Here is a 13,707-nt window from a genome sequence, read left to right as displayed (position 1 = left end):
CAACCACTTAAAACTGTCATAACGTACCACCAGTTTATATACAATCATATTTACAAAAAAAAACACGCAAAATATTAATCCAAAATAGTTTTTTTTTAATCCTTTGAAGTTATACCATCAAACTTGATGGGAGTTATTTTAATAGGTATTCTTGTGCATACTTCTTAAGTGTACTTTTATCTTCAATGCATAACTTTTGAAATTAAGAGGAAAAACAGCAAGCAGGAAGGATACAATGCAATAAGCATTTGATTTTGTTCTAAATGAGCAGCTTTAAAAAAAAAAAGGTAAAATACATTAAACAAAGTGCATCAGTTCCAACAAGTTAGTATTAAAAAGAGGCCTAAGGACAGTGCTGGAACCAGCCAGGAGTCCCTCCCTGGCAGGCCTCTGATTGTCTTCAGAGAATATTCAATGAAAAAAAAAAAAAAGGAAGAAAGGAAGGGAGGGGAAAAGAAATGAGCACTTAAAATCTCAAGAGAAACATTCAAACTACCTTCTCCAGAGATTCTTGCAAAAGGAGCTAACGGACTGCCCAACTTTAACTCTGCCTAAGCTTTGTAACCTCCCTCAGTCATCTGCTTTGTGACTTGATTTGCCCTAAAAGCCTACCCTCATCCTTTCAGCACTTTTGTCCACCTCCATTCTGCCAAGCTAGGTATGCAGTTAGATTGAATAAACCATGTAGAAACCCTCAGGCCTGAGTTTCCACACATCCTGAGAACAGGCACCCCCATCAGCAAATGGTGGCACCATTTCACCATTTGCCTCCAGAAATAATGGGAGACCCTTGCCTCCCACAGATCAGGGTCCGTGCTTTTCTGCTGGTGTTGGAGACTTATCTGGCAAGGCTGTGGCTTGCTTCTCTCTGAAAACAGTCCTTTGTGATAGGCCATAGCACCAGGACAGACCCAATGGTGTATTAAGTCAAAAAAGACACAAGAAGAGGGAGTTTTAGGCCTACTTCTCTATCTCCCCAACTCTCCACTCCTGGTTTTGCTGGTTCTTGTGAAAATCTCAGGCTTCTTAAACACCATACCCAAGAAAATGACTCTGCAGTGCATTTGCCGCCCACCACCTTCTACACCTCCCCATAAAGCTGCCCTCAGAAACAAGGCTACCTGTGTGGTCTGGGACAAGTACTGAAAAAACAGCCCTGGAACCACCCTTGGAATGGGCCTGGAACCAGATCCATTTGGACTGAGCATTGAATTTAAAACTTATGCCCAAACTCTAAGTCATAGGTAGCTTGTTTGGATAAATTCAAGTTTCCAAAGTATGCACATTCTCACATAAGGGGTGGGAGTCATCAAAACTCACTAGTAAAACATCTAAAGCGAACAAAGTCAAGGAAGAATTATAATCGCAGGAAAGTAACATTTCTTTTTGGTTTTGCAGGAGGCTCTCTGTCTTACGATTTCTGAGTCAGCACCATGACAAACATATGGTTGCTTACAGTGGACCCAGGAGCAAGGAAATCCAAGCTTGAAAAGGGGGCATCTGGTCCCCACCAAGATTTATACTTCATTTTTGGTAGTGATGCCTTTTTCTCATTTAGCTTCATAAGACCAACAGATTTCCTACTGGTAACACAGAACACTTCTGAACTGGTGTGTGCACACACGGCACATCCTCAATATACAGGATCTGAGTTCAAATCCAGGGTGTGTTCCACTGTTGATCAATTAAACCAGTAAATGGTGTCTCAAATAGAACAATCTTTGGTGATATAGGTGCCAAGTAAATATAATTGCCTATGATAGTTTTCCCAAATGTTCCCATCTAGATCGCCTGATGTTCTATGTGTCCCTCAGAAACACTTTTTGGCTTGAGAGAGGGAAATGATTCTGCGTCCCACCCTACCTAAGACCTCCTAAAGCTTTTAAATTGTATTCAGGTACCACATTAGTGACTGAATTGGTACTAGAGAGCAAGTAAAGTGTATCCAGGTCCTCTGGAAGCTAAGATCCAATGTCTTCTCACTCACAGTGAGAATATTTTACTTCCAGGAGAAAAGGCATATTAAGGCTAAGTTCTGAACTAGTTTTCTATGTTTGCTTCTACCATAAGTCAATAAATATTTACCAAGAAGCTCATCTTTTCCAGAGGTTAGTAAGTACCCTTCCCTGACCTCACATATCTATAACATAGATAAATGCTAGGAGCCACCTGCATTGCTGAACAAAGGCAGATAGGGTGCAAGCTTTCATAAATGCATTCCCTGCGTTAGCCACTTCAACTCTGCTTCAAATGAGAAGGATGAAGATGGTTTACAAAGGAAAACAGCATAGTTCCCAGAGGCCCTCAAAATCGAGTCAAAATGTCACAGAAAAATCTGCATGTGCAGCAAAAAGGTTTCCCTAGCACACTAATGTAGCAGTAATAGTCTAATATTGGTCAGCCAGCTTTTCAAAGTCCAGAAGGATGAAATAGTCCATTAACCTGTTTTCTAAACTTGTCAATTCAGGGTAAAAAAATGGGTCATGAAAAATTTTCTGACCTCAGGCAGGCTGTGGGCTCAGCTGCAGGTGAAATCCAGACAAATGCAGTCCCTTCACAATGTAACAGTTACACATTTAAGAAGTTGGTCTCTCTAAAAAACAAAGTTCTTGCACCTGTGTGCAACATACCAACATTTTACCCCAACATGGTGAGCTATTATCTGGCTTGAAATCTGTTTCAGCATCACAGTAACCAGAACATCATTGTTATCCAGCCCAGTCCCAGCAGCTTTGTGAGGTAAATTAAGTCCAAATTTTAAGTTAAAAAAGTGCCCTGTGCTAAATTCCCAATTATCCTCGCTTACATAATATACGGGAGTCGGGGCTGGGGGACATAATTCTTTATGCAATTGCCTAATAAACTATGCCTTAATAGAAGAATGCAAGAAATATTAAGGGAAACTCAACTTACTTGACCATTTAGAGTCAGCCTTTCTCTAGGAGAAGGCTGAACCTGAATAATCATGGTATAAACAAGCCTGTTGGGCTCTGACTCTACTCAGATCAGAGACTACTTAGGGCTGTATGTTTCGCCCTTCGGGGCCTTCATCCCCTCACCTGTGAAGGGAGATGATTCTTAATTCTGTGATTTCTGGAGAAGTCAAAAGAGAGACAAAATAAAGCATTCATTGTTTTTGTGTTTGTTAAATTCCCTCTTATAGGAAATATATTTCACTTTCCTAAATAAGATAATACCACGAGGCCCTAAACATTAATTCCAGAAATTGTTCCATTGTTCTTCCTCAAGGGGCCCTCTTTTCCTTTGTACCTTGACTGAACTCTCAGGAAATTTCATTAAGCAAGATTACCATCACTACCCACCGAAAGCTTAATGTTTAATGCTAATTATTCCCTAGCATTCCCTATATATCTTTCTCTTCCACAGACACAGAATTAAATTTTTAAAAACTGGATATCTAAGTTTCAAACATATTAATTTTTACTTAAATGAAGCTTCTTCCCAGATAGAGCTGGTAGGAACCTAAGCGAAGAGTTAATGATTTAATGTATGATTTAGTTGCAGGGCTTGAGTTAAGTTGGTTTATGAATTACCCAATGAAGACAGGCTCCAGATTATTCGCCAATGTCCACAAAAATAGGTTGGGGTGGTGGGGAATGGGAAAAAAAAATCACAATCAGTTAAAATTTGCTGTAATATTTCCTTATATTTGTAGAGCCAGTTTGCAGGATTAAAACATTTTCAAATCTTGAGGAAGAATGATTGGGTTATAAATTTGCAGGTGATTAGGATAAAAAAACATTCAGCAAAGCAAACCATTTAAGGGAGACAACCTATGTATGTTTTTCCTCACTCCTCATGACTAGAATAGTGCAGCAAACGCTATTATTCTATAATAGCTAGCAATGGAATCATAAGTGAAAATTCACCTGGAGTTTCATGTTAACTTGAGCTGGGCTAAAAGACACACTTAAAAGAATACTGAGTTGTTTAAATGGGAATCCTCGGACTAAAGATTATATTCAATTTAAAGGATTAGCTGAAAAAAGTCTAAGTGTGGCTAGGCAAAGAGGTTTCCAGAATCCTTAACCACGTCTCAGTATTTATCCTGCCACTGAGGACGCTGCTACAGAAACTCCATGCTCTGCGTTACCCTCCAAAACATGTTTTCTGTGCTGTGCTTCTACACTGGAGACACCTGGAAAGAAGGGCAAATGGGCTTCGCTGTGGGTCCATGGAACACCTACTGATTTTCACCCAAAGTAAAGACCTTAGAAATGAAACAGAGGTAGACAAACAACTCTAGAGAAAAGTAAACACAAAATAAAAGTCACTGAAGTCCCTCTGAGAATGAATAGGAAGAGGGCAATTAAATGGAAATACTAACAGTCTTGGTGATGTTACTTAACACAGGCAGCCCAGGCTGGGTCAAGATGGAGAACAGTAACAGTAGAGTTCTCAGATCAGGTCAGTTAAGGAACTGGTGTAAGTGCCCCATATAATGCTTTTAAGAAAGCAAACAGTTCCCCCCCCTTCAAATTCTGTCATAATTTTAGTGTTCATGTAGCTTAAAAATTGCATCATACAAAAAACCTCATACATGGCTGTAAGCTCAATTATCAACAGAGGTAGTAAACAAAGGAACTCCTAAGAATCAATTTTAAAATGATCAAAGTGTGACTATACATTCAAAACCCTAGAGCCACATAATCATCCCCAAAATGAACTGTTTTAATTTTAAAAAGCTTAAAAACACAATGACAATGAAGCACTGATATGCCTTAGGAACAGTGCCAAATCAGTGCTGACTTAAAGCTAGGTCCTCTCTTTCCAAGAAAAAGAAAGCAGAGAACAAAGTTCAATCTACAATGGGAGGGAACAGAATGAAAACAACCAAAAGGGTGCTTTCCAGCAGCCTAGGTTATTCTTTGTTTTCAGGCCACACCACTGGAAATGCTTTTCTTCTTATATAAGTCTTTTCCTCACAACCTTTATTTTTTTAAAACTGCCATCTGCTGAACAAGAGATGTCCACATTTCCACCAGCAGGTGATCCACTTCTGTGCACAGTTTTTGCTTCCTCACTGTGAGTCCTCCTTCCCCGAAAGTGCAAAGAGAGCAAGCTGATACCTGCAGGCCCCAGAGCCCCAGGACTATTCCAGCTCCACTTATAAAGCAGGGTGGAGGATTTGCTGCATTTGTGCTTCAAAGATCCAGCTCACTTTGGTTGTTCTTCTCAGTTGGCAAACTGCTCATAAAAAGCAAACTTGATCCTCTCTATGTGATGGCAAAGTTTGATGGCAGGGCCCAATTTTAAGTCCATGCATTCTTGAACAGTGGGAAGGGTAAGGAGCAACAGGGCCTGCCCGTCAATTTCCTGTCAAAGCATAAAAGACAAATTATCTGTGATGTGCACATGAAAGGCAGCTTGATCATGACAGCCTCTCCTCACTTTAGCTTTGTCAAAACTGGAATCCCTATGCTTTCCTTTCCTTACTTTTTCGTCTTAGGTATCACATACTTCCTTTTAAGTGACTCCATAGTCTTCCATACTAATGAAGCTTCAGAATTAATAAAGTTTTACTGAGGACAATAAAGTTTTACCAAGGATAAGAATCCATTCCACAGAGTCTCTTCCCCATAGAAATTTAGTAAACTGACTAGCCATGTAACTGGCAACTAATTGTGCCATCTTTTTAGAGGGTTCCTTCTAAATCTGAAACAAAGGATTAACTATCAACTTCAATGTTTTCCTACTCTGTAACATTCATAAAAACCCGATAAGCTCTTGAACCTCCCTAATTTTCTAAACAAAACATTTCAATGTTTAAGGCCACTGACTGTGTTTCAGCAAGCTTGCCTTAAAACTTATCACCACTCCAGAGCCTAATGTGACAGATGCTATGTTTTTTAAACAAGCAAATCATTATTTTTGAAAAGATGTGGACAATTAAGCATGGTATGCTTGATATTGCAGGGATGGAATCAAATTCTTAGGAAAAACTGGAATGCAATGATAATCTCCTTCAACTATGAAGCAAGTCTGATAAATAACTTTTTATCATCTTTGACTCCTAAAAATGGAATTAAGACAATTCTTTTCTTTTGGATCAAAACAATTTTCCTAAAACTTGTAAATAAATTGTTGACTATTACATCCATAATTTATTGCTAAAGAGACATTACTAAAAATTATAGGTATCTGTGATTACCTGGTCTAGGAATATTCTTGCTAATGGAGCACAGTCAGTGGATCTGATGAACCGCACAACGTCTGCCACACTCCACTTCAAGGGGTTACTGTCCAGGTGAAGCCTTTCAGCAACTTCGATCCTTATTTCCTTCATTCCCCACAACACAATCAAACCAAATGGTGTTAAGGCTATTTTATTCTAAAAAAGTCTCTCTACCTAAATTCATAATCTTTCAAGACATGATTTAAAGTGGTCTTAGGACATGATTTCTCCCAGCAAAGATGGCAAAGACCCACGTGCATCAGGTACTCAGGAAATGTCTGTCTTTTATAATACGAAGTATCAATGGGAAAGAATTTATCTCAAAGTTTCAGCACAGATAATTTAGACAATTTAACTAAGAAAAACAGGGTGCTGAAGAGAAGGGGATGATAATTCCATTGAGAGAAGGCTTAACTAAACTACCAGGAAGAATCTTTACTGCTTCTGTTCATGGAATATTCTTAAAAAGCAATCTAGTTTTTGAACACTAAATTGTTCTTTAGTGTTATATATATGTTATAAAATGTTCATACCCATATAGTAAATATATTAAGCCAAATGGCTTAACCAGAATCAAAAGGATAACTTTTTTCTACAAAACCATATATATTATGAAACATATTAAAAAGGCAGTTTTCCCAAAAATAAATGACAAGGTACAAATAAGCTAGCAATGGGGCTTTTTTTGTTGTTGTTGTTGTTAAAACAAGCAGCTACTTGGAGAGAGACTTTCCCCCGATAAGTAGGTGATCTCAACTAATTCTTGAAACACATGTAAATCACTGCATTTGGGGTCACTTTACAAGAGACCCTGGAAATTCTACGTAAGTCTGTATTGAAAGAAGTAGAATGCCAATATCACTAATAATCATATTCCAGATGGAAATTCCAGAGAGAAAGAAATAAAAAAGAAACTATTTTTTAAATGGTACCTTTGGTGAAGGAGGTTTATTTTCATCGTCAGAAAATGAAAAGGTGCGAAGCTCCCTTTTTCTCCTTTGTCTATCTGGAGGCAGCGATGTGGATATCTCACTTTGGGTGGGAGAAGAGGAGCATGACTTTTTTTCTGACATTTCTGATTCTTCCTGCAGCTCATCCTGCTGCTCGGATGTACTGCCTTCACTTAGGGAATCATCATCCCCTTCATCTGGGTCATCCTCATCTTCACCCCCACTTCCCTGCAGGAAAAGGAGAGAAGTCTCATTGAAATTCAGGACATCAATCCCAGGTTTCATATGATTTAAAAAAAATAATAAAGAAAGAAAAGAAATTCAGGACAAACCAGTTCTTGGGCCACAAAACCATCTTCTATTGGCCAGAGATCTGAGTTAGAAAGACCTGCAGGTATTGTGTGTTCATACTATAAAGCAGTGGTCACTTGGCTTCGAGACATTACAGGCACATCACAGATCTCATACCTGGGGAGAGCCCGCTGGGGTATTATCAACAGATGCAGAGGAGCGTTTCTTCTTATGAACAAAAACATTTTTCCGCCTCTTTCTCCTCTTACTGGCTTTTTTCAGGGCACAAGCTAAGTTACTATGCCCACCAGGTGGCCTCCCAATTCTTTTATTTTTCTTCTTTCCGTAATAGTGTGCTAAATGTGGATGACAAAGAAAAATGAAATAGCTTCAGTATTTTTGTGTACCTCAAAACCACAAGAGATTTTATTAGCATAGCAAAAAACAGGTACATTGTATTTGATTGGGGTTTAAATTCCATAGAGTGGAATAAACAGATCTGAAGTGCACGGTTTGACTAGTACTGAATGATCCCTCCATATCAAAGTATACAGAACATCTTCAACCCAGAAAGCTCCCATGGTCCCTTCCCAGTCAGTACCCCTTACTAGAAGCAGCCACTATTCTAAACACTATCACTATAGGTTAGCTTTGCCTCTATGGAACCACACAGTAAGCACGTTTTTGTGTGTGACTTTTTTTTTTTTTTTTTTTTTGAGAGGGAGTCTTGCTCTGTCGCCAGGCTGGAGTGGAGTGGCATGATCTCGGCTCACTGCAACCTCCGCCTCCCAGGTTCAAGCAATTCATCTGCCTCAGCCTCCTGTGTAGCTGGGATTACAGGCACACACCACCATGCCCGGCTAATTTTTGTACTTTTAGTAGAGACGGGGTTTCACCATGTTGGCCAGGATGGTTTCAATCTCTTGACCTCATGATCTGCCCGCCTCGGCCTCCCAAAGTGCTGGGATTACAGGCATGAGCCACCATGTCCAGCCATGTGTGACCTCTTTTACTAGGCATAATGTTTTTGAGTCATGTGCTTTATTGTATGTTTCTTTTCTATTTGGATATCTGGTTGTACCAGTGCTATTTGTTAAAAAGAATTTCCTTTCTCCCTTAAATTTCTTCATCTCTCTTGTTGAAAATCATTTAACCATGTTAAGTTTGGCTCTATTTCTGGACCCTGTGGTCTGTCCCATTGTTCTATTTGACTATTCTTTTTTTTTTGAGACAGAGTCTGTCACCCAGGCTGGAGTGCAGTGGCGCGATCTTGGCTCACTGCAACCTCCACTGCCTGGGTTCATGTGATTCTCCTGCCTCAGCCTCTTGAGTAGCTGGGACTACAGGCGTCCGCCACCACACGCCCAGCTAATTTTTGTATTTTCACTACAGATGGGGTTTCACCATGTTGGTCGGGCTGGTCTTGAACTCCTGACCTCAGGTGATCTGCCCGCCTCGGCCTCCCAAAGTGCTGGGACTACAGGTGTGAGCCACCACACCCGGCTTGACTATTCTTTAATGCCACACTCTTGATTATTGTAACTTTATGGTTAAAAAAAGAGAGAGATTAAGTTTTCCAACTTTATTCTTTTTTCCAAATTGTTTCAGCTATCCTAGATCCTCTGCCTTTTCACATAAATTTTAGAATATACATTCCAGAAATGAAACATACATATTCTAGCTGAGTTATGTATTAAAGTAATATCAAAATATAATACAATTTTATGAAAAAAATTGAAATTTTCTAAAGGATATGAATCCATTTGACATCATTCAAATTACTAACTGGGAAAAATTATAACTGTCCTTCTAAATTCTAGGCTAATTTCAACTATATTATTGTGAAAGATAAATTCAGACAAAAAGCACAATAAAATCCACATATCTTCCCCTCACATATCTTCCTTCAGAGTAGTGTACTTATGTATGTATTTATATGAATAGTATTTTTCACTCAGCTCCTAATAATTGCAGTTTCCTAAACCAAGTGCTGAGTCTGATATAAGAGGCTAAGATAATTCCTACTCTTAAGGAGTTTACAATCCAATAAATATAAATAGAAACTAGAAGGTTAGACTTATAAGATTTTGTAATTTAAATACTGATTAGAAGCTCGTCATACTAAGTATGGACCTTGGATCAATAGCATCAGTGGCATCTGGGAACCTGTTGGAAATGCAGATAGATACTCAGGACCCAGATACCCACAGACCTGATACATCAGAAGCTCCATTTTAACAAGCTCCTTCAGTGATCTGCATGCACTATAGTTTAAGAGGCACAGATCCCTAAAAGAAATCTTTCCATTTTAACAAGGTAAAAATCCTTCTCTGTATTGATTCTCCCAAGTGACATAGGGCTCGTGGGATTTAAGGAAAGGTAGGATCAGAATTTTGTCTTTGGGTGGCAATGCCTTGACAAGGCTCCAAATTGTAAATTTCATCCTATGTGACCCCTGCCTCAGTTTCTCAAAGGAGAAGATAAGCAAGGACAGCGAATAGGTGCTATGACAATTCAAGGTGAGGTTGCAACTACCTCCTCTCCTATTTCCACCTCCCCAACTAGTGTGGCTTCATTGCTGCTCTTCAGAGACACTAAGCAAGCTTCTGCCTCAAGCCTGTGCCCTTGATGCCCCCTCCCCAGAACACTCCCATCCAGCTCTCTGCACAGCTGGCTCCCGTTTCCTTCAAGGTGTTACCTGTCAAAAAGACTTCCCTGACCCCTTGCATAAACAGCACCCCACCTCCCAGCCTTCCTCACTGTCCTATTTTGCTTGTCCACCTTGCTTCACTGTTCCCCACAGTATTTCTCTAAATACTGACCTCTCTCTAAATTTCTTCCCTTGTTCGTTATCTGTCTCCCACATTAAAGGTAAACTCACTGAGGATAGGAATTTGTTTTCTTTATTGTTGGATCCCAGTGTTAGAACAGCATAAGCACACAATGAGCACAAAATATATACTTGCAGATTGTATGAATGAATTACATATCCTATTAGATACAATAACTAATTTATATACATGCTATATATAAAAGTTGGCACACTAAAGCCCATGGGTCAAGTCTGGCCCATGACCTGTTTTGGTATAGCCCCCAGGCCAAAAATTACCCTTACATTTTTTAAAGGGTTCTTTTTTTTTTTGGAGACACAGTCTCGTTTTGTCACCCAGGCTGGAGTGCAGTGGCGTAATCTCAGCTAACTGCAACCTTCATCTCCCGCTTTCAAGTGATTCTCCTGCCTCAGCCTCCCAAGTAGCTGGGATTACAGGCATGTGCCACCACACCCAGCTAGTTTTTCTATTTTTAGTAGAGACGGGGTTTCACCATGTTGGCCAGACTGGTCTCGAACTCCTGACCTCAAGTGATCCGCCTGCCTTGGCCTCCCAAAGTGCTGGGATTACAGGCAGGAGCCACCACACCCGGCCAAAAGGGTTCTTAAAAAATGAAAACACAACACATAGAAAAAGAATATGTGACAGAAAGCATATGACCCACAGCATGAAATATTTATCATCTGGCCCTTTACAGAAGAAGTTTGTGTGCCTCTGCTATATATGAATGTCTGTAAAGTAAGAAACTTTCCAAGATGTAAGGTATGGTCAGCTGCTATGGTTAACACATTGGAAAAACATGACTCACTGTATTTGGTCTTTGTAAGTACAGAACAGTTCTCAGAACACTTATCCAGAACCATCCGTGGACCGAAGAGGTTAGGACAGCATTCCAGTTTGATACAGGTTTGCCGGCAGAATTCAGTCACCCGATCTGCTGTTTTCACTATCTCAACAGTAGCCCGATAACTCTTTCCTTTATATCTGCCATTGGAAGACATCAGATGCCAAATATATTGGGCTAATGATTACCCAGAGAAAAATCAAACATATTAATACACCTAAAAAAATTTTTGCTTCTTGGAATATTCTATGTCCTTTATAGTTCAAGGGCCCTGAAAACAACAAGGAAGTTCTGCATATTGAACTTAAATCAAATTAAATCTGGTAAGCTATGACAACTAAAAGCTGAGTTATTTAAATTAGCAAAATTAAGCTCCTGCTTTCTGTTCCTAAGTTAAGGTTTTCAAATAGTAATTTCACTAACTGCTCTAAAAAGAAAAGTGACTTTTCACTAAGTCTTTCTTTACCCTTGGCAGTGATCCTCAGACTGTTATCCAAGGACCAGTATGACCTGCCAATTGCCATCCATCCATGACAAGATCAGAAAGCAAGAGTACATGTTTATAACATTTCACAGTAATTTGAAAAAGGAATTTTATGTCTCTTACATCTAATAACAAAAATTGTTCTTGCATTTTTATGTCTTAAATTTCTTATTTCCTTTCTGTTTTTGAGATAGAGTCTCGCTCTGTCACCCAGGCTGGATGAAGTGCAGTGGCATGATCTCGGCTCACTGCAACCTCCGCCTCCCAGGTCAAGAGATTCTCCTGCCTCAGCCTCCCAAGTAGCTGGGATTACAGGCATGCCACCACACCTGGCTAATTTTTGTATTTTGAGTAGAGACGGGGTTTCACTTTGTTGGCCAGGCTGGTCTTGAACTCCTGACCTCAGGTGATCCGCCCGCCTCAGCCTCCCAGAGTGCTAGGATTACAGGTGTGAGCCACGGTGCCTGGTCTTAAATTTCGTATTTCTTATAATTCATTCTATCATATTTTATAAATGTATTGATCCATGAAAGAATGGAAATCTAAAAAAGAAAAACAAGCCCGGTCCTTCACCACAAATAGCTGAAAAAGCCCTGCCTAAGGAAACATAAGGCTTCGATATTATCCACAGAACTGATTCTGTGAATTTTTTGTTTGTTTGTTTGAGACAGAATCTTCCTCTGTCACCCAGACTAGAGTGTAGTGGCACAATCTCGGCTCACTGCAACCTCCGCCTCCTGGGTTCAAGCAATCCTCCTGCGTCAGCCTCCCAAGTAGCTGGGACTACAGGCGTGTGCACCGTGCCCGGCTAATTTTTGTATTTTTAGTAGAGACGGGGTTTCATCATGTTGACCAGGCTGGTCTTGAACTCCTGACCTTGTGATCCGCCCGCCTCGATCTCCCAAAGTGCTGGGATTACAGGTGTGAGCCACTGTGCCCCGCCGATTCTGTGACTTTTTAAAGACAAGTAAAAGTAAAGAGTAAAAACAAGTAGTCCACTCACTTGGCTTTTAGGACTTCCCCACATCCGTGCCACACAGAGTCTTTGTCCAGCTGGAGCTCCCGAAGGACACGGCTGGGTTTGTAGGCTGCATTGATAAGTAAAGTGAGGACCTGAGCTCAGTTTTAAAGCAGAAACACAGATTGGGAAGGAGAAAAGCAGACCATTAGAATCTTGTCATCTCTTCCTTAAAATGTTAAGGTTATTTAGGAGGTTAATTCTAGTCATATGAATTAACAAATGTTAACAAAATAATAGTATCAGAGATACTACAGCCACCCAAAGATGCAGATAAGAGAGTAACCAGATCCTCTTCAACATTTTTTAAATGTTATGGTCAGGAAAAAAACAGGTATCATGATCTTCAAATTGCTCCAGAACATGCTTCCAAATGCTTTCCCAGCCACGGTACACACAGAAAATTATATTTGTTTGGACCACTGTGTAGACAGCTGAGCCTTCTTGTGGCTGGAGGAGTCTGGTCCAGACGCTCTGGCTTCCCCAGATCCTGACTTGCCACCCTGAGGGCTGAAAGGTCTCTTATCTGTTACTTGCAGCATATCACACTGGCTGGGAAGAACAGAAAGCCCAGCACATGTGTAGCTTTATCATGGCTGCTAGGTTAATGCCACATAGCCACAGCCTTTCAGTCATAGAGTAACCTCACAGTTCACTTTTGTATAGCTCTTTTCTGGTCTCTGACAGAAGACCTTTCTACCCTGACAGAGGTGAACCTGCTGTGTGAAGAGCTGTTTACGTGAATGTTTTCTAGGGAGGAGAAATAATTATATACCCTCTTCACTGTCCAAAACATGAGAAAAGTTAGTAACTTTTGATAAAACCTAGAACTGTCACATCTATGGCATGTGGCTCTCTGTAGAAATGACCATAGGAGAATGCTGTGAAATTTCCAAGTTATTTTGCTCTAGGCCAGAACCTTACCTCTCTAAGGACCAGAACACAGTTCCCAGGTCCTACACATTGAGGCAGCTCAGCAATTCTTCCTTTGTTAAGATATGGCCCTGAGAAGCAACGGTGGTTGAAGTATATCTTTGGACAGCAATATTTTCCATTAATCATAACTGGGAAATGAAGAAAAACAAATATTCAA

General features: G+C 40.1%; 1 protein-coding gene across 8 annotated transcripts in view; it reads right to left on the bottom strand.

The window, feature by feature from the left end:
- Positions 1-3,647: 3,647 nt before the first annotated feature.
- Positions 3,648-13,707, bottom strand: part of SFMBT1 (Scm like with four mbt domains 1) — a 146,697-nt gene continuing 136,637 nt past the window's right edge. For all 8 annotated transcript variants that reach the window (XM_054483878.2, XM_054483882.2, XM_063661065.1 and 5 more), the window contains 7 exons: positions 13,539-13,678; positions 12,600-12,709; positions 11,077-11,252; positions 7,615-7,793; positions 7,129-7,374; positions 6,173-6,301; positions 3,648-5,337 (listed from right to left, as the gene is read on the bottom strand). In XM_054483878.2, the coding sequence (XP_054339853.1) occupies positions 5,197-5,337; positions 6,173-6,301; positions 7,129-7,374; positions 7,615-7,793; positions 11,077-11,252; positions 12,600-12,709; positions 13,539-13,678 (1,121 nt within the window). In that variant the 3' untranslated portion in view covers positions 3,648-5,196. The remainder of the gene's footprint in view (positions 5,338-6,172; positions 6,302-7,128; positions 7,375-7,614; positions 7,794-11,076; positions 11,253-12,599; positions 12,710-13,538; positions 13,679-13,707) is intronic.

This window comes from Pongo pygmaeus, chromosome 2 (genome assembly GCF_028885625.2).
Source record: "Pongo pygmaeus isolate AG05252 chromosome 2, NHGRI_mPonPyg2-v2.0_pri, whole genome shotgun sequence".
NCBI classification, from domain to species: Eukaryota; Metazoa; Chordata; class Mammalia; order Primates; family Hominidae; genus Pongo; species Pongo pygmaeus.
The sequence above is the reverse complement of the archived record's forward strand: the minus strand, read 5'-3'. Positions and strand labels throughout refer to the sequence as shown.